Source organism: Pristis pectinata, chromosome 14 (assembly GCF_009764475.1).
Source record: "Pristis pectinata isolate sPriPec2 chromosome 14, sPriPec2.1.pri, whole genome shotgun sequence".
NCBI classification, from domain to species: Eukaryota; Metazoa; Chordata; class Chondrichthyes; order Rhinopristiformes; family Pristidae; genus Pristis; species Pristis pectinata.
Window position 1 is genome coordinate 1,442,096 of NC_067418.1, and position 20,033 is coordinate 1,462,128.

The 20,033-nt window shown below is 50.4% G+C and overlaps 1 protein-coding gene across 12 annotated transcripts in view; it reads right to left on the reverse strand.

Annotated features, from left to right (window-relative positions):
- mrvi1 (murine retrovirus integration site 1 homolog) overlaps positions 1 to 20,033 on the reverse strand; it is a 239,359-nt gene that overhangs the window by 17,336 nt on the left and 201,990 nt on the right. For all 12 annotated transcript variants that reach the window (XM_052028841.1, XM_052028840.1, XM_052028843.1 and 9 more), the window contains 3 exons: positions 16,068 to 16,117; positions 10,813 to 10,914; positions 4,731 to 4,885 (listed from right to left, as the gene is read on the reverse strand). In XM_052028841.1, the coding sequence (XP_051884801.1) occupies positions 4,731 to 4,885; positions 10,813 to 10,914; positions 16,068 to 16,117 (307 nt within the window). The remainder of the gene's footprint in view (positions 1 to 4,730; positions 4,886 to 10,812; positions 10,915 to 16,067; positions 16,118 to 20,033) is intronic.

The window sequence follows — 20,033 nt, forward strand, 5'->3', positions numbered from 1 at the left end:
AGATGTCAGTGACCACCAGTTGTCAGAAGTGACCGCCCCGTTGTTCTCTGATCCCAACACCTAGGGCTCCACCGGAGTGTTGCCAACTTTCCTGAATTGTCCTGGAGTTTCCAGGAGTAGGTCTGAGCATGAATCATTGGGCACTAAAAAACTAGTGTTCATCTTAAGACACTCCCCTTTCTTATTTATAAAAGTAAGGCAGAGTGGGGAGTTGAGTTGTCTCGGTGTCAGAGGTGGCAACTTCAGAGGCAACACAGAACTGTTCCAGATAGAGCACAGAAACAGGCCCTTCAGCCCAACTCATCTATGCCGACCAAGATGTCTATCTGAGCCAGTCCCATTGCCTGCGTTCGGCCCATATCCCTCTAAACCTTTCCTATCCATGTACCTGTCCAAGTGTCCTTTAAAAATTGTAACTGTACCCACCCCTACCACTTCCTCTGGCAGCTCGTTCCACACACCCACCACTCTCTGGGTGAAAAACTTGTCCCTTTAAATCTTTCTCCTCTCACCTTAAACCTCTGCCCTCTAGCTTTAGACTCCCCCACCCTGGGGAAATGACTGAGACCTTTCATCTTATCGATGCGCCTCATGACTTTATAAACCTCTATAAAGTCACCCCTCAGCCTCCTTCGCTCCAGGGAAACATCCCGGCCTGTCCCATCTCTCGTTATAACTCAAGCCCTCCAGTCCTGGTAACACTCCTGTGAAACTCTTCTGCACTTCCTCTAGCTTAATCACATCCTTCCTATAGCTGGGTGACCAGAGCTGCACACAACACTCCAAGTCCTGCCTAAACAACCATTGGTACAACCGTAACATGACGTCCCAACTCCTGTACTCAGCCTCGACCAATAAAACCCAGCATACCATTGCCCTGCCTACCTGTGTCACCACTTTCATAGAACATTACAGCACAATGTTGTGCCGACATTTTATCCTGCTCTAAGATCTACCTAACCCTTCCCTCCCACACAGCCCTCCATTTCTCTATCATTCATGTGCCCATCAAAGAGTCTCTTAAATGTCCCTAATGTATCTGCCCCCACAACCTCTGCGGGCAGTGCGTTCCAGGCACCCACCACTGTCTGTGCGTAAAAAACTTACCCCTGACATCCCCCTTATACCTTCCTCCAATCACCTTAAAATTATGTCCCCTCGTGTTAGCCATTGTTGCCCTGGGAAAAAGTCTCTGACTGTCCACTCAATCTATGCCTCTTATCGTCTTGTTCACCTCTATCAAGTCACCTCTCATTCTCCTCCTCTCCAAAGAGAAAAGCCCTAGCTCACTCAACCTAGCCTCATAAGACATGCTCTCCAATCCAGGCAACATCCTGGTAAATCTCCTCTGCACCCTCTCTAAAGCTTCCACATCCTTCCTATAATGAGGCGACCAGAACGGAACACAATACTCCAAGTGTGGCCTAACTAGAGTTCTATAGAGCTGCAACATCACCTCGTGGCTCTTGAACTCAATACCCTGACTAATGAAGGCCGACACACCATACGCCTTCTTAACAACCCTATCGACCTGCGCAGCAACCTTGAGGGATCTATAGACATGAACCCCAAGATCCCTCTGTTCCTCCACACTGCTAAGAATCCTGCCATTAACCTTGTATTCTGCCTTCAAATTCGATCTCCCAGAGTGTATCACTTCACATTTATCTGGGTTGTACTCCATCTGCCACTTCTCAGCCCAGCTCTGCATTCTAGCAATATCCTGTTGTAACCTACAGCAACCTTCTACACTATCCACAACACCTCCAACCTTTGTATCATCAGCAAATTTACTAACCCACCCTTCCACATCCTCATCCAAGGCATCCAAGGCAGGCACGGTGGTGTAGCGGTTAGCGTAACGCTTTACAGCGCCAGCAACCTGGGTTCAATTCCAGCCACTGACTGTAAGGAGTTTGCATGTTCTCCCCATGTCTGCTTGGGTTTCCTCCGGGTGCTCCGGTTTCCTCCCACATTCCAAAGACATATGGGTTAGGAAGTTGTGGGTGTACTATGTTGGGGCCGGAAGTGTGGCGACACTTGCGGGCTGCCCCCAGAACACTCTACGCAAAAGGTGAATTTCACTGTGTGTTTCGATGTACATGTGACTAATAAAGAAATCTTATTTATAAAAATCACAAAGAGCAGGGGTTCCAGAACAGATCCCTGCAGAACACCACTGGTCACCGACCTCCAGGCAGAATACGCTCCATCTACCACCACCCTCTGTCTTCTATGGGTGACCTAATTCTGAATCCACACAGCCAAGTTTCCCTGGATCCCATGCCTCCTGACTTTCTGAATGAGCCTTCAATGGAGAACCTTATCAAACACCTTACTAAAATCCATGTACACCACATTCACCGCTCTACCTTCATCAATGTGCTTTGTCACATCCTCAAAGAATTCAATCAGGCTTGTGATACACGCATAATGCTATTACAGCGCCAGTGACCCAGGTTCAATTCTGGCTGCTGTCTGTAAGGAGTTTGTACATTCTGCCCGTGTCTGTGTGGGTTTCCTCCGAGTGCTCTGGTTTCCTCCCACATTCCAAAGACGTACGGGTTAGGAAGTTGTGGGCATGCTATGTTGGCGCCTGAAGTGTGGCGACACTTGCGGGCTGCCCCCAGAACACTCTACGCAAAAGATGCATTTCACTGTGTGTTTTGATGTACATGTGACTAATAAAGATATCTTATCTTACAAAGCCATGCTGACTGTCCCTAATCAGCCTATGCTTCTCCAACTGCCCATTAATCCTGTCTCTAAGAATCTTCTCCAGTAATTTGCCCGTCACTGAAGTAAGACTCAATGGCCTGTAATTCCTGGGATTAACCCTACTCCCTTTCTTAAACAAAGGAACAACATTTACCACCCTCCAATCATCTGGCACTCCTCCTGTGACCAGTGAGGATGCAAAGATCATCGCCAAAGGCACAGCAATCTTTTCCCTCGCTTCCTGTAAAAACCTTGGATATATCCCGTCTGGCCCCGGTGACTTATCTATCCTAATGTTTTTTAAAAGTTCCAGCATATTCTCCTTCCTCGCATCAACATGTCCTAGCGTATCAGCCTGTGTACGCCATCCTCACAAACGTCAAGATCTCTCTCTCTGGTGAATACTGAAGCAAAGTATTCATTAAGGACCTCCCCTACCTCTTCCAACTCCAGGCACATGTTTCCTCTTTTATCCCTGATCGGCCCTGCCCTCACTCTAGTCATCTTCCTATTCTTCAGACACGTGTAGAACACCTTGGGGTTTTCCTTGATCCTACTCACCAACGACTTCTCATGCCCCCTTCTACCTCTCCTCAGTCCATTCTTAAGCTCCCTCCTGGCTGCCTTGTAACTCTCCAGAGCCCTGTCTGATCCATGTTTTCTAAACCTCAGGTAAGCTTCTTTCTCCCTCTTGACAAGATGTTCTACATCTCTTGTCAACCACGGTTCCATCCTTACCCTGCCTCAATGGGACAAACCTATCCAGAACCCCATGCAAGTACTCCCTAAACAACCTCCAAATTTCCACTGTGCACTTCCCCAAGAACATCTGTTCCCAATTTACGCTCCCAAGTTCCTGCCTAATAGCATCATAATTCCCTCTCCCCCAATTAAATACTTTCCCATATCGTCTGCTCCTGTCCCTCTCCAAGGCTGTGGTAAAGGTCAAGGAGTTATGGTCACTGTCTCCAAAATGCTCTCCCACTGAGATCTGAAACCTGATCAGGCTCATTGCCTAGTACCAGGTCCAGAATGGCCTCTCCTCTAATCGGCCTGCCACACACTGTGTCAGGAATCCTCCCTGTACACACCGAACAAACTCTGCCCCATCTATCCCCTTTACACTAAGGAGGTGCCAATCAATATTAGGGAAGTTGAAATCACCCATGACAACAACCCTGTTATTTTTCACCTCCAAAATCTGCCTCCCGATCTGCTTTGGGGCATCTGTAGAATATTCCCAATAGAGTGATCACTCCCTTCCTGTTTCCGACTTCCACCCACACTGACTCAGTGGACAATCCCTCCAGGACGTCCTCCCTTTCTACAGCTGTGATACTGTCCCTGATCAGCAAAGCCACTCCCCCACCTTGTTTACCTCCGTCCCTGTCCCTTTTGAAACATCTAAACCCCAGAATATCCAGCAGCCATTCCTACCCTTGTGACAGCCAAGTCTCTGTAATGTCCACCACGTCATAGCTCCACATACTTACCCACGCTCTAAGTTCATCAGCCATGTTCCTGATACTTCTTGCATTAAAGTAGACACACTTCAGCCCATCCAACTGACAGCAATTTTGCCCTTTTAAATGCCTGTCCTTCCTCAATCTTTCTACACTCTGCATCAACTTGTACACTAAATGCACCAACCTCTGACCTGTCACTGGTTCCCATCCCCCTGCCAAACTAGGTTAAACCCTCCCCAACAGTTCTAGCAAACCTGGCTGCAAGAACATTGGGGAACTATGTATTTGTACATCAGCAGTTGGATAGTTGCAAGAACACATTGGGTTTGCAGATGACCTTTCAGGGTGAGAGACCCACCATCCTTTACCAGTCCAGTCAATATGTGCCTCCAGCCCCACCAATGTGGTCAACTCTCTCTGTCCACTGGAGAAGGAGCCCCATTTATATCCACCCCACTCCCAGCCACTCATCATCACCTTCCCAGGGCAAGCAGGGAGGGATGGGAAGGGTTCTCACTGCCAGCAACATCCTGGTGCGGAACTCACATTTCCACGAGGGGGGCCAGCATCGGGCTGGGGTGCAGGCTGCTCCTGCTGGAGCTGCTGGGAACAGTGCTGGTGGTGGTGCTGATGGTGTCTGAGCTGCTGGCGTTGGTGGTAGAGCTCAAGCTGCTGGCTTCAGTGTTGTTATTAGACTCCATCTACAACATAGCAAGAGGAGACAGTCTGTTAACAACACTTTCAGGTTGACTCAGAAACATTACTCTCGTCTTGTGATGGGGAGAACTGCTGAACCTTGGCAGACAACACCTTATCAACCAACCACAACCCCAGTGAGGGTGGGCAGCGAGGTTTGCTGAACATCCGGTCCTGCCCTTTGGTTTAATGCACTTCAGAGGCACCCAGCTGTTACAGAGAGAAAGAAAATACTTCTGATGATACATTTCACATCCTCAGGAAGTCTACGAAAGAAGCCAATGAATCATTTGAGAAGTAATCACGGTTGTAATGTACAGAATGTGCGGGGAAACTTGTTCATGGTGAGCTCCCACACACAGCAATCAACGAGATGCAGGTGCTGGCAATCCAAAATAAAAATAGAAAATATTGGAAACTCTCAAGAGCTCGGGCAGTGTCTGTGGAGCTTGGGCAGTGTCCGTGGAGAGAGAAACGGTTGGGTTTTTGACCTGGAACATTGACTGTGCTGCTCTTTCCACAGAAGCTGCCTGATAAATAATGTGATGATGTCCAGTTAGTCCATCTCATTCGTATTGGTTGAGGGAAGAACGTTGGGCCAGGGGGAATGGGGCAAACCTCCTTACTCTTCTGCAAGTCATGCCCACCTCAGCGGATCGACCTGGGTTTAAGGTCTCACTCAAAAGGAAGTACCTTGTGTACTGGAGGGTCAGACCAGGTTTATGTGCTCAGGTTGTCGGCTCTTGAACCCACAACAGATGAGTGCACTGTCATAGAGTCACAAAGCAATACAACAGGGATACAGGCCCTTCGGCCCAACCAGTCCATGCCGACCATGGTGCCCACCCAGCTAGTCCCAATTTCCTGTGTTCGGCCCACATCCCTCCAAGCCCCGCCCCTCCGTGTACCTATCCAAGTGCTTCTTAAATGACACTGTTGTACCTGCCTCACCCACTTCCTCTGGCAGCTCGTTCCATACACTCACCACCCTCTGTGTGAAAAAGTTGCCCCTCAGGTCCCCTTTAAATCTTTCCCCTCTCACCCTAATCCCATGCCCCCTAGTTTTGGACTCCCCTACTCTGGGGAAAAGACTGTTACCGTCCACCTTATCTATGCCTCTCATAATTCTAAACACTTCTGTAAGGTCACCCCTCATTCTCCTATGTTCCAAGGAATAAAGACGCAGCCTGGCCAACCTCTCCCTGTAACTCAGGCCCTCAAGTCCTGGCAACATCCTCGTAAATCTTCTCTGCACTCTTTCCAGTTTAACCACGTCTTTCTTATAACAGGGTGACCAAAACTGTGCACAGTGCTCCAAGTGCGGCCTCACCAACAACTTGTACAACTGCAACATAATGTACAGCTCCTGTACTCAGTGCCATGACTGATGAAGACCAGCGTGCGAAACACCTTCACCACCCTGTCTACCTGTGGTGCCACTTTCAATGAACTATGCACTTGTATTCCTAGGTCCCTCTGTTCCATTAAACTCCCTAGTGCCCCACCGTTCATAGTATAAGTCCTATGCTGGGTTGACTTTCCAAAATGCATCACCTCACACTTATCTGCATTGAAATCCATTTGTCTTCTAAACCATAGCTGACACTCTTAGACTTTGAACACAATGGGGAGAATGTGAGTTGGTGATTGAATGGAGACCTGTGAGGAAAACATGAAGACCAGAAGACATCAAAGCCTTCCTAAGTGGGACTGGCTAACCCCAAACTAAATGATAGTGACTCTGTCAGCAGCATACACACAGAGAATGTGCTGACACATTGTGCTAAATGCAGGAAATGTTGGGAGCAAGGTCTGGGAGCAAACAGGGCTGATGTTTCAGGTTGATAACCATTCATCAGAACGTGGATATTGTCTACATGGATTTTAGTAAGGTGTTTGACAAGGTCCCTCATGGGAGGCTCATCCAGAAGATTAAGATGCATGGGATCCACGGTGAGTTGGCCGTTTGGATTCAGAACAGGCTTGTCCATGGAAGACAGAGGGTAGTGGTCGATGGGACTTATTCTGGCTGGAGGTCTGTGACTAGTGGTGATCCTCAGGGATCCGTACTGGGACCTCTACTGTTTGTGATGTATAGAAATGACCTGGATGAAAATGTAGATGGGTGGGTTAGTAAGTTTGCAGATGATACGAAGATTGGTGGTGCTGTGGATAGTGTAGAAGACTGGCAAAGGATACAGCGGGATACAGATCAGTTGCAGATATGGGCAGAGAAATGGCAGATGGAGTTTAACCCGGCCAAATGTGAAGTGTTGCACCCTGAGAGATCAAATGTAAAGGGACAGGACACTGTTAATGGCAGGACCCTTAACAGTGTTGATGAGCAGAGGGATCTTGGTCCAAGTCCATGGCTCCCTGAAAGTGGCTGCACAGGTTGATGGGGCGGTAAAGAAGGTGTACGGCAGGCTTGCCTTCATTAGTCGAGGCACTGAGTTCAAAAGTCAGGAAGTTATGCTGCAGATTTATAAAACTCTGGTTAGGCCACATCTGGAGTATTGCATTCAGTTCTGGTCGCCCCATTACAGGAAGGATGTGGAGGCTTTGGAGAGGGTGCAGAAGAGGTTCACCAGGATGCTGCCTGGTTTAGAGGGCATGTGCTAAAGAGCGGTTGGACAAACTTGGGTTGTTTTCACCAGAGCAGCGGAGGCTGAGGGGAGACCTGATAGAGGTTAATAAGATTTTGAGAGGCACAGAAAGAGTAGAAGGCCAGTATCGTTCTCCCAATGTTTAATGTCTAAACCCAGGGGCATGCATTTAAGGTGAAAGGGGGTAAATTCAAAGGAGATGAGTGGGGCAAGTTTTTTTACACAGAGAGTGGTGGGTGCCTGGAACAGGCTGCCGGGGGAGGTGGTGGAGGCAGATGCGATAGAGGGGTTTAAGAGGCTGTTAGACAGACAGGGAATGGAGGGAGATGGATCACGTGCAGGCATCGTGGTCATCACAGACACGATGGGCCGAAGGGCCTGTTCCTGTGTTGTACTGGTCTGCGTTAGTTCCACAGTTGCCGTGGCAGGATTTGAATTCTGGTGTCTGGGTTGCTGATCCAATCTCTGGAATCCCCTTTGGATCTTACCCACTGGGCCACCATGGTACCCGAGTCTCCCGGTGCCACAGGTCACCACGGTACCTGAGTCTCTCGGAGCCACGGGTCACCACGGTACCCAAGACTCCCGGAGCCACGGGTCACCAAGGTACCTGATTCTCCTGGAGCCACGGGTCACCACTGTACTCGACTCTCTAGGTACCACAGGCCACCACGGTACCCGAGTCTCCCGGAGCCACGGGCCACCACGGTACCTGAGTCTCCAGGAGGTCTTGCACGTTCTCACTCTCTCATCACTTCTGGTGATCAGACACTCAGTTCTGTGGTTGGCTCTTAACTGCCAACTGAAATGGCTTTGCAAGACATATCATCACCAGGATGTTAAAGCAGGAACCAGATGAAGCTAGATTCACAGCCACGTTGACCGTACTCCCTCCCAGCCTGCCTCCGCTCCACTCTACCAGTTCCCATCCCCATCGGTTTTGCTCCGATGGGACATGCTGCACAGGTCCATCCAGAATGTCTTCCCAAACCTGCTGTAGGACCGAGCCCTTGACCCCATCTTATCTATTTCCCACCTCGCTCTCACCCCCTCCCCTCCTGGATAAAGGACAGAATTCCTCACCTCCCACCCCATCAGCCTCTGCATTCAATGGACCATCCTTCGCAATTTCCGTAACTCCAGTAAGATTCCACCAACAGATGCATAGAGAGAACATTACAGGCCCTTCAGCCCATCAAATCCGTACCAACCATCAACTACCCATTCACACTGACCCCACACAAATCCCATTGTTTATTCTTCTCCTCCCCTCACCTCCACACCAGGGACAATCCACAGCAGCCAATTAACCTACCAACCCGTAACACTGGGATGTGGGAGGAAGCCGGAGCAGCCGAAGGAAATCCACGTGGTCACAGGGAGAACGTGCAAACTCCATACAGACAGCGCCGGAGGTCAGGATTGAACCTGGGTCTCTGGAGCTGTGAGGAAGCTGCTCAACTAATGCCGACCCCATCTGCAACCAATCAGCTGCTGACAGGTTGAAGATGAAAGTTCTGATGGAGGACCATCGTCCTGAAACATTCTGTCTCTCTCCCCACAGACGCTGCCTGACTGGCTGAGGGTTTCCAGCAGTTTCTGTTCATGTTTCAGAATTCCAACATCTGCACTTTTATTTTGCTTTTTGAAAGCAGAAGTGGTTTGATTAATGAATCATGGTGTTGTTTGTCTAACTGGTGGGTGTGCAGGGAGCCACGAACCCGCTGCAGAGTGCATGATAACACAAGTCAGACCTGCACCTGATGCAGCAGCGCAGGTGACGCATGCTGGACGCTAAATGTACCCCTGCATCTGACCTCTTGCTCTGTACGTGGGCCACCCCAGGGTGCAGGAACCTTCCCCAACTACACCCCAGCCAAAGCTACCAGAGTCCCAGTCGCTGGAATTAGAGCCATAGAGTCACAGTTGTACAGCACGGAAACAGGCCCTTTGGCCCAACTCCTCTATGCCGTCCAAGTTGCCGAACTGGGCTAGTCCCACTTGCCTGCACTTGCCCCCTACCCTCTGAACCCTTCCTATCCATGTCCCTGTCCAAATGTCTGTTCAGTTGTAATTGTAGCCACCTCAAAGAGGGAGAATAATATTGAGGCCGATGGAGCAATGGGGGAAGGGGAGGGTGAAGGGGGGAGGCAGCTGTGGAGAGACAGAAGCAGGAACACTAAGGGCTGCCAGGGCCGGACTCCGGTAAGTAAAGGAGGTGGGAATCTCTCTCTCTGCCTCCATCTATTGTTCACCTGCCTGTCACCTTCTGCTCTTCCTTGGTCCACCAATCACCTCGGGCTCCTGGTTCACCTCCCACTCCCCCTCTCCTCTGTATACCGGCCGTCTCCCCTCTCCACTCTCAGTACTGGTACAGGGCTTCCACCCAAGACGTCGATAATTCCTTTCCTTCAGCAGATGCTGCCCGACCCGCTGAGTTCCTCCAGCTTGCTTCTCCTATATTCACCACCCTGTCGACCTGCGATGCCACGTTCAGGGAACCATGTACCTGTACTCCTAGGTCCCTCTGCTCTACAACACTCCCCAGGGCACTGCCGTTCACTGTGAAAGTCCGACCCTCATTTGTCTTCCCAAAATGCGACACCTCGCACTTATCCGAATTAAACTCCATTTGCCATTCCTCGGCCCACTGACCCAGCTGATCAAGATCCCTCTGTAATTTTTGATCACCTTCACTGTCAACAACAACACCTATTTTAGTGTCACCTGCAAACTTACTAACCGTGCATTCCCTTCCAAATCATTTATATAAATGGCCAACAACAATGGGCCCAGCACCGACCCCTGAGGCACAGCGCTGGTCACAGGCCTCTGGTCCGAGAAACAACCTTCCACCACCACCCTCTGCTTCCAATTTGAGCCAATTATGAATCTAATTAGCCAGCTTTCCCTGGGTTCCATGCGATCTCACCTTCCAGACCAGCCTACCACATGATACCTTGTCAAAGGCCTTGCTAAAGTTGATATCATCAACGTCCACCGACCTGCCCTCATCCACCATCTTGGTTACTTCTTCAAAATACTTTTTTGAAAATCCTGTCCAATTCCAGCTTCCTAAACCCTACATACGCTTCCTTTTTTTTGTGACTAAATTTGCAACATCTCTCATCACCCAACGATAGAAAGAGAAGGAGAGTGAAGGGGAGGTGAAGGGGTTGGGTGCAGATGATGGCGGGAGATGATTGGGAGGTTACAGAACACAAATACCTCCCCAGAATAGACTGTCATAACATGAATTTTCTCTTTATCTTCAGCAGGTTTATCAGCCTTGGACAATAAGTTTTAAAGCTAAGTTGATTTCCTACCACGGAAGCAACGGCAGGCATTGTGGAGCTGTTTGGCGACTGTCCAGGAAAGTTGATAAACTTCGGAAGCACCGCCACACTAACTCTCCTGCGTGGCACAGTCTGTGAAACAAAACACAACACAGCAGTTTAAAGTTTAAAGCAGCAACAGTGAGATACAAATTGACAGTGCTGAGAGCCACATTTGGCATCATGATGCCATCCTTGGAGAAAGTCTGGCAAAGTGTGAAACCCCTGCCATCCAAGAGCAACTACACCCCCACTGTACTGATTCCACAGTTAATAATATTAAGCTCTCTGGCTGAGGCCAGGGGAAGGAATTGCAGCTGAGGCAGGGTGTCAGTTAAGTAATGTCACCAGTAACTCTGGTTAGGCCGCACCTGGAGTATTGCATACAATTCTGGTTGCCCCATTACAGGAAGGATGTGGAGGCTTTAGAGATGGTGCAGAACAAATCTACCAGGATGCTGTCTGGATTAGAGGGCATGTGCTACAAGGAGAGGTTGGACAAACTTGTTTCTCTGGAGCATTGGAAGATGATGGGAGACCTGATAGAAGTTTATGGCAGGCACGGTAGTGTAGCGGTTAGCGTAACGCTATTACTGCGCCAGCAACCCAGGTTCAATTCCGGCTGCTGTCTGTAAGGAGTTTGCACGTTCTCCCCGTGTCTGCGTGGGTTTCCTCCGGGTGCTCCGGTTTCCTCCCACATTCCAAAGGTATACTGGTTAGGAAGTTGTGGGCAGGCTATGTTGGCGCCAGAAGCGTGGTGACACTTGTGGGCTGCCCCCAGAACACTCTACGCAAAAGATGCATTTCACTGTGTGTTTTTATGTACATGTGACTAATAAAGATCTTATCTTATAAGATTACTAGAGGCACAGATAGAGTAGGTTGAAATGTTTAACACTAGAGGGCACGTACTTAAGGTGAGAGGGGGAAAGTTCAAAGGAGATGTGCGGGGCAAGTATTTTATACAGAGAGCAGTGGGTGTCTGGAATGGGCTGCCAGGGGTGGTGGTGGAGGCAGATACGATAGGGATGTTTAAGAGGCTCTTAGATAGGCCCATAGATGTGCAGGGAATGGAGGGATATGGACCTTGTGTAGGCAGAAGGGATCAGTGTAATCACGCATCATTAGCTTAATTAGTTCAGTGTAACATTGTGGGCCAAAGGGCCTGCTTCTGGGCTGTACTGTTTCATGTTCTATGTTCAAAACACGACTCAATGTACAACATCCTGCAGACTATTCAACAAAATTATTTAGCCCTTTTGGTTTAACTGTTGAAAGCAGGTGCAATGCTCTCCCTGCAGTGGAAATTCAAAACCTGCAGATGCTGGAAACCTGAAAGAAAAACAGAAAATGCTGGAAACACTCAGTACGTCAGTCAGCATCTGTGGAGGGGGAACTGAGGAAGCATTTCTGGTTGAATACACTTTGTTAGAGACTTTTATTTGAAACGTTGTTCTTTCCAGAGGCTGCCTGTTGTGGCTGGATGATGTGATTCATTGACAGAGATATTAAGGACTTGGAGGCTGGAACCTGGAGCAGCACAAAGTGCTGGCGGATCTCAGCGGGTCAGGCAGTATCCGTGGAGGCAGAGGGATGGTTGACGCCTTGGGTTAAGACCCCAGATAAAGAGTTCGATTTGCGTGTACAGAAAAGAGTATCCAAATGTGCAATTGTCACAAGCTTGTAAGTGCAAGAGACTGCAGACAGTTGTGGAATTGGAAATGCTTTATTATTGTCACATGTTCCGAGGTCCAGTGAAAAACCTGTATTGCACACCGTTCGTACAGATCAATTCATTACACAGTGCATTGAGGTAGTACAAGGGTAAACGATGACAGAATGCAGAATAAAATGTAACAGCTACAGTGCAGGCAGACAATAAGGTGCAAGGTCATAATGAAGTAGATTATGAGGTCAAGAGTCCATCTTATCGTACTAGGGGACCGTCCAGTAGTCTTATAACAATGGGATAGAAGCTGTCCTTGAGCCTGGTGGTACGTGCTTTCAGGTTTTTGTATCTTCTGCCTGATGAGAGAGGGGAGAAGAGAGAATGACCCTGATGGGTGGGGTCTTTGATTATGCTGGCTGCTTTACCAAGGCAGCGAGGAGTGTGGACAGAGTCCATGGAGGGAGGTTGACTTCTGTGATGCGCTGGGCTGTGTCCACAACCCTCTGCAGTTTCTTGCAGTCTCCAGCAGAGCAGTTGCCGTACCAAGCTGTAATGCATCCAGAAAGGATGTTTTCTATGGTGCATCGATAAAAGCTGGTGAGTGTCAAAGGGGACATGCCAAACTTCTTTAGCCTCCCGAGGAAGTAGAGGCACTGGTGAGATTTCTTGGCCGTGGCGTCTACGTGGTTGGACCAGGACAGGCTATTGGTGATGTTCAGTCCCAGGAACCTAAAGCTCTCAACCCTCTTGAACTCAGCACCATTGATGTAGACAGGTGCATGCACACTGCCCCCTTTCCTGAAGTCAATGACCAGCTCTTTTGTTTTGCTGACATTGAGGGAAAGGCTGTTGTCATAACCCCATTCCACTAAGCTCTCTATCTCCTTCCTGTACTCCAACTCATCGCTGTTTGAGATACGGCCTACAACAGTGGTATCATCTGCAAACGTAGATGGAGTTAGAGCAGAATTTGGCCATGCAGTCATGAGTGTATAGGGAGTAGAGAAGAGGGCTGAGGATGCAGCCTTGTGGGGCACCAGTGTTGAGAATAATCATGCTGGAGGTATTGCTGCCTATCCTCACTGATTGCGGTCTGTTGGTCAGAAAGTCAAGGATCCAGTTACAGAGGGAGGTGTTGAGTCCCAGGTCTCAGAGTTTGGTGAGGAGTTTGCTTGGAATTATAGTATTGAAGGCAGAGCTGTAGTCAATAAACAATAGTCTAACGTAGGTGTCTTTACTGTCCAGATGCTCCAGAGATGAGTGTAGGGCCAGGGAGATGGCATCCGCTGTAGACCTGTTTCGGTGGTAGGCAAATTGTAGTAGGTCGAGGTTGTCTGGGAGGATGGAGTTGATGTGTGCCATGACCAACCTCTCAAAGCACTTCATGATGGTGGATGTCAGAGCCACCGGGAAGTAGTCACTGAGGCACATTACCTTGTTTTTCTTAGGTACCGGGATGATAGTTGTCTTCTTAAAGCTGGTGAGAACCTCAGATTGAAGCAGGGGGAGGTTAAATATGTCTGCAAATATGCCCGCCAGCTGATCAGCACAGGATCTGAGCACAGGGCCAGGGACACCATCCGGGCCAGATGTTTCCCGTGGGTTTGCTCTCCAGAAGACTGATCTTGCTTCCTCAACGGTGACCATGGGTTCAGGTGCATTGGATGGTGTCGGGGTGGGTGGTCACAAACCAATCCCCTTCTGTTCAAAACGTGCATAGAATGCGTTAAGCTCATCAGGAAGGGATGCGCTGTTGTCGGCGATGCTGCCTGACTTTGTAGCCCATTATAGCAGGTAAACCCTGCCACAACTGACGGCTGGTCTGGGACTTGATTTTGGACTGATATTGTCTCTTGGCATCCCTGATAGCTTCCGGAGGTCGTATCTTGATTTCCTATAAAGGTCAGGGTCACCTGATTTGTGTGCAGCAGTCCTAGACTTCAGTAGGGAGTGGATCTCCTGATTCATCCATGGTTTCCGGTTTGGGAACACCCGTATTGTCCTCTTTGGTACACAGTCCTCCACACACTTGCTGATAAAGTCCGTGATGGTGGTGGCAAACTCATCCAGGCTGGCAGCTGAACATGGACCAGTCCACTGACTCAAAGCAGAAGCTCATCTGTTTCCTCAGCTCAGCACATCATCGAAACCAGCCTCCCCTCCATGGTCTACACTTCTCAGTGCCTCGGTAAAGCAGCCCTCAGTAATCAAAGACCCCTCCCACCCTGGACAATCTCTCTTCGCCCCCCTCCCATCAGGCAGAAGATACAAAGGCCTGAAAGCACGTACACCAGGCTCAAGGACAGCTTCTATCCCACTGTTATAGACTATTGAACTGTCCCCTAGTAAGATGGACTCTTGACCTCACAATCTACATTGTTATGATCTTGCACCTTATTGTCTGCCTGTACTGCACTTTCTCTGTAGCTGTAAGACTCTATTCTGTTATTGCTTTTCCCTTGTACTACTTTGATGTACTGATGTGATGAATTGATCTGTATGCAAGACAAGTTTTTCACATGTACCTCAGTACATGTGACAATAATAAACCAATTTACCAATTTACATCCCAGACGACCCTTGTAGATGGTGGCGAGGCGTTGGGGTGTCAGTAGGGGAGTCACTCCCCACAGGATCACCACCCCCTGACCTGCTTTTGTAACCACAATCCAGTTGGATGTCAGAGGTATGTGGTTAGACTGTCTCCTGTTGGGGGTGGCCATTGCCTGGGTGAGTGCCACCATCAGCCTGTGGTTGAACGTTGTCTGACTGCGTCAGGTATGGGCTGCTTCATTCATTGAGGAGTTGAGAATGGAACGGAACATTGAGCAGTCATCAGCGAACGTCCCCACATCTGCCCTTATGGTGGAAGGAAGGTCACCCTTGGAGCTGAGGGTAGTTGGGCCCAGGACACTGCCCCGAGGCACTCCTGCAGTGATGTCCCAGGGCTGGGATGATTGACCTCCCACAACTTTTGTGTGAGGTCTGACTCCAGCCACTGAAGTGTTTGCTCCTTGACGCCCATTGACTTCACTTTTACCAGGGCTCCTTGATGCCACACTCGGTCAAGTTCTGCCTTGATGCTGAGGGGCAGTCACTCCCACCTCACCTCTGGAGCTCCAGCTCAGTGGTCTGTTCAGACCAGTTGAAAACTGAAAGCCGCCTGCTGCCTTTCAGAAAAGGCAATAAACCAGGGCCTCACCTGCCGCCCCAGGTGGAGGGAGAGCAGCACACTGCCCCTGCTCCGAGGAACAGCAGGGTGGTCTTCCCAGAGCCTAGCTCAATAGCTCCCCATTAATAACCGTCACCAAGTGAACCAGATCTGCTGATTACTCACACTGCTGCTTCTGGGATCTTGTGTCTACACAATTGGTGAAAGAGCTTTGAGCTGTGTTGTGTTCTGATTAAGAGTTTATAAATACTTCTTTTCTAATGTCCCTCTGCCAAGACTTGACAGGATGTAAGTTAAGATAGGGAGGGTTTCTGAGAAGTTTCGGCGGCTGCAAAGGTGGGTCTGCCTGCTGAATTGTGCGGTGAAACCACAACAAGCCTGAAACTTCCGTTAGTTGTTCCTTACCTTCCCGAGAGTGAGTGACATGGATCGAGCTGTCCTTGGGACTCCATCATCTAAAGGGAAAGGTAAAGGAGTCATGTCAGTGAACGTCTGACAGCCCAGGTGATCGTCCCTCTCACTCTCCTCCTTTCGTCCAGCATAGTTTAATCTCGTCTCCCTCTTCCGTTGGTTCACATGGATCTCCTCCGGCTGAGAGCTAAACATTCTGAATGAGGCTTCACTCACCTCTGAGCCAGGGACACTGCCCTTCCCCAAACATCCCAAACCATTTCACTCAAGATACCTGCCATGGTTCTTTGAAAGGATGACCCCACACTTCTCCACACCCTAAACAGTCCAAACAGGACAACGCAATGAAAGAGGGATAGAAGCATACTGGGGCCGAAGAGTTGAGCTGGCCGGATCTCGGGAGAGTCTGTCATTGTCCCGTTGGACAGGAAGGTTGGACGAACTTGGGTTGTTTTCTCTGGAGCGTCGGAGGCTGAGGGGTGACCTGATAGAGGTTTATAAAATTAAGAGAAGTATAGGCTGGACAGTCTTTCTCCTGGGGTGGAAATGTCAAATACTGGACGACATGCACTTAAGGTGAGAGGGGGAAAGTTTAAAGGCAAGTTTTTTACACAGAGAGCGGTGGGTGCCTGGAGCGGGCTGCCAGGGGAGGTGGTGGAGGCAGATACGGCAGCAATGTTTAAGAGGCTGTTACGCAGGCACATCAGCAGGCGGGGAATGGAGGAGGGATAGGGACCATGTGCAGGGAGATAGGTTTAGTTTAATTTGGCATCATGGGCGGCACAGACATGGTGGGCCGAAGGGTCTGTTCCTGTGCTGTACTGTTCCATGTTCTATGTTCGCCAGTTTCCAGGGGTTGGGCTCTCCCACGTCGGGAGTTGCATCGTCCTCAGTCAGCAGGGACCAGGCTGCATCAGCAGGGGAATACACTGCTGCAGGGGCTGCGGAGGGCAGGAGGTGGAGGGAGGACTTCTGTCACGTTGATATGGGATGTCAGCTCTGGGACTGAGGTAGGGGGAGCCTTACTGCGGCGGCCCACACAGAGTTCCAGAAAAGAGAGGTGCAACAGGTTCAAGAATCCGGGAGATAAAGAGAGGTGGGAGGGGGCAGGAGCTGACAGGGGCTGAGGGGCAGACGGCTTTGAGAGGGGTGGTGGGAAGAGATGTGAGGGACAGGAGACAGTGAGGAGAGAATTGTTGACCCATCGGCTGCCAGAGGCCAGGAGGGGGAGTGTGGTGTCAAGGGCTCAGTGGCAATGGGATCGAGAGGGCTGAGGAGGGACCTCGGGTGCAGAATGTGCTCAGAGAGAACAGGAGGGAAACGGGGAATTGGAGGAACGAGCAAAACCCTCCCTCTGTGGTTCAAAACAAAACGTGTATCAGTGTGTTTGAATTTCATCCTGGGCTTCAGTTATCAGGAGAGGCTGGACAGGCTGGGGCTGTTTTCCCTGGAGCGAACGAGGCTGAGGGGGGAACCTTATAAAATCATGAGGGGCACAGATAAGGTGGATGGTCACAGTGTTTTCCCCAGGGTGGGGGAGTCTAAAACTAGAGGGCACAGGTTTAAGGTGAGAGGAGAAAGATTTAAAGGGGACCTGAGGGGCAACTTTTTCATGCAGAGGGTGGTGGGTGTGTGGAACGAGCTGCCAGAGGAAGTGGTTAGAGGCAGGTACAACTACAATGTTTAAAAGACATTTGGACAGGTACAGACAGAAAAGGTTTATGTGGATAGGCAGGCCATGGGACTAGCTCAGGTAGACATCTTGGTCAGCACGGACCAGTTGGGCCGAAGGGCCTGCTTCCGTGCTGTATAACTCTCTGCCTCCACTTCCAGTGTGGAGCCTGTTGTCACAATCCCCAGGATAACATCCCGAATAAGGGCAGGGGATTAACCTGGATAGATGTAAGGGGTTGGACCTTGGTAGGACTAATGTCAAGAGGCAGTACACTCTTAAGGACAAGACCCTTAACAGTGTTGAAGAGCAGAGAGACCTTGGGGTGCAAGTCCATGGCTCATTGAAAGTGGCTACACAGGTAGACAGGGTGGTTAAGAAGGCTTATGGAATGATTGCATTTATTAATCGGGGTATTGAGTACAGGAGTCAGGAAGTTATAATGCATCTCTATAGAACTCTGGTTAGGCCGCATTCGAGTATTGCGTGCAGCTCTGGTCACCTCACTATAGGACGGATGTCGAAGCTTTAGGGAGGGTGCAGAGGAGGTTTACTTGGACGCTGCCTGGATTAGAGGGCATGTGCTATCAGGAGTGGCTGGACAAACTTGGGCTCTTTTCTCTGGAGCGTTGGAGGCTGAGGGGTGATCTGTTGGAGGTGTATAAAATTATGAGGGGCATAGATCGGGTGGACAAACAATATCTTTTTCCCTTTATTGAGCGATTCAATACCAGAGGGCATGCATTTAAGGTGAGGGGGGGGGGTAGGTTCAGAACAGATGTGAGGGGTACGTTTTTTACTGAGAGAGTGGTGGATGCCTGGAATGCGTTGCCTGATAGGGTGGTGGAGGCAAATTCATTGGGGTCTTTTAAGAGGGGCTTGGATGGGCACATGAATGAAAGGAAAATAGAGGGATATGGGCATTCTGTAGGTAGGAGGGATTAGCTACGTCAGCACAACATTGTGGGCCGAAGGGCCTGTTCTGTGCCATACTGTTCTATGTTCTATGGGTCAGCATCTGGGGTCAGGGTCATGGAAAGTTGGTGTCCGGGGCCAAGGTCATGGAGGGGTCACTATGGGGGGAAGGTCATGGAGGGGTCAGTCTGGGGTCATGAGGGGTCAGTGTCTGGGGCAGGGCTCATGGTGAGGTCAGTGTCTGGGGCTGGGGTCACGGAGGGGTCAGTGTCTGGGGCCGGGGTCATTGAGGGGTCAGTGTCTGGGGCGGGGCTCATGGTGAGGTCAGTGTCTGGGGCTGGGGTCACGGAGGGGTCAGTGTCTGGGGCCGGGGTCATTGAGGGGTCAGTGTCTGGGGCCGGGGTCACGGAGGGGTCAGTGTCTGGGGCCGGGGTCATTGAGGGGTCAGTGTCTGGGGCGGGGCTCATGGTGAGGTCAGTGTCTGGGGCGGGGGTCACGGAGGGGTCAGTGTCTGGGGCCGGGGTCATTGAGGGGTCAGTGTCTGGGGCCGGGGTCACGGAGGGGTCAGTGTCTGGGGCCGGGGTCATTGAGGGGTCAGTGTCTGGGGCGGGGCTCATGGTGAGGTCAGTGTCTGGGGCTGGGGTCACGGAGGGGTCAGTGTCTGGGGCCGGGGTCATGGAGGGGTCAGTGTCTGGGGCCGGGGTCACGGAGGGGTCAGTGTCTGGGGCGGGGCTCACGGTGAGGTCAGTGTCTGGGGCCGGGGTCATTGAGGGGTCAGTGTCTGGGGCCGGGGTCATGGAGGGGTCAGTGTCTGGGGCCGGGGTCATGCAGAGGTTTGAGGAAGAAGATGTAAAGGGGATCGGAGGAGTGGATGTTTTACAGAGAGGGTGGGTGATATCTGGACTCACTGCCAGAGGAGGGGGTCGAGTCACACACTCACTTCATCTAAGAAGCTTTTAGACAGACAATTATCCTGGCAAGGTAGAGAGGGATATGGTCTGAATGCAGGTGAATGGGATGTGCCGATGGGGAAAGGGAAAGCACAGAACGATGGGCCGAAGGGCCTGTTTCTGTGTAGTGTGGCCCTCTGAGTGGATGGAACTGGGACAATCACTTTGGCCCTGTCAGAACTTGCTGTCCAGCTTCGATCTCATTCGGAGGGGTAACACCCCAAAGAAACATCTTCTCCCCAACTTTCAGACCTGCCCAGATTACTGACACGACCCATTCACTGGCGCAAGGCAGCAGTGAACATCATGGCTTCGGTTCGTTCAAGCACTTTGGTGACCAAATACGGGCCATCAAGGTAGAGGCAGCAAGGCCATGGGGATACCTCTGGGACTGCAGATGCTGGAAGCTGGAGCAGAGAATAA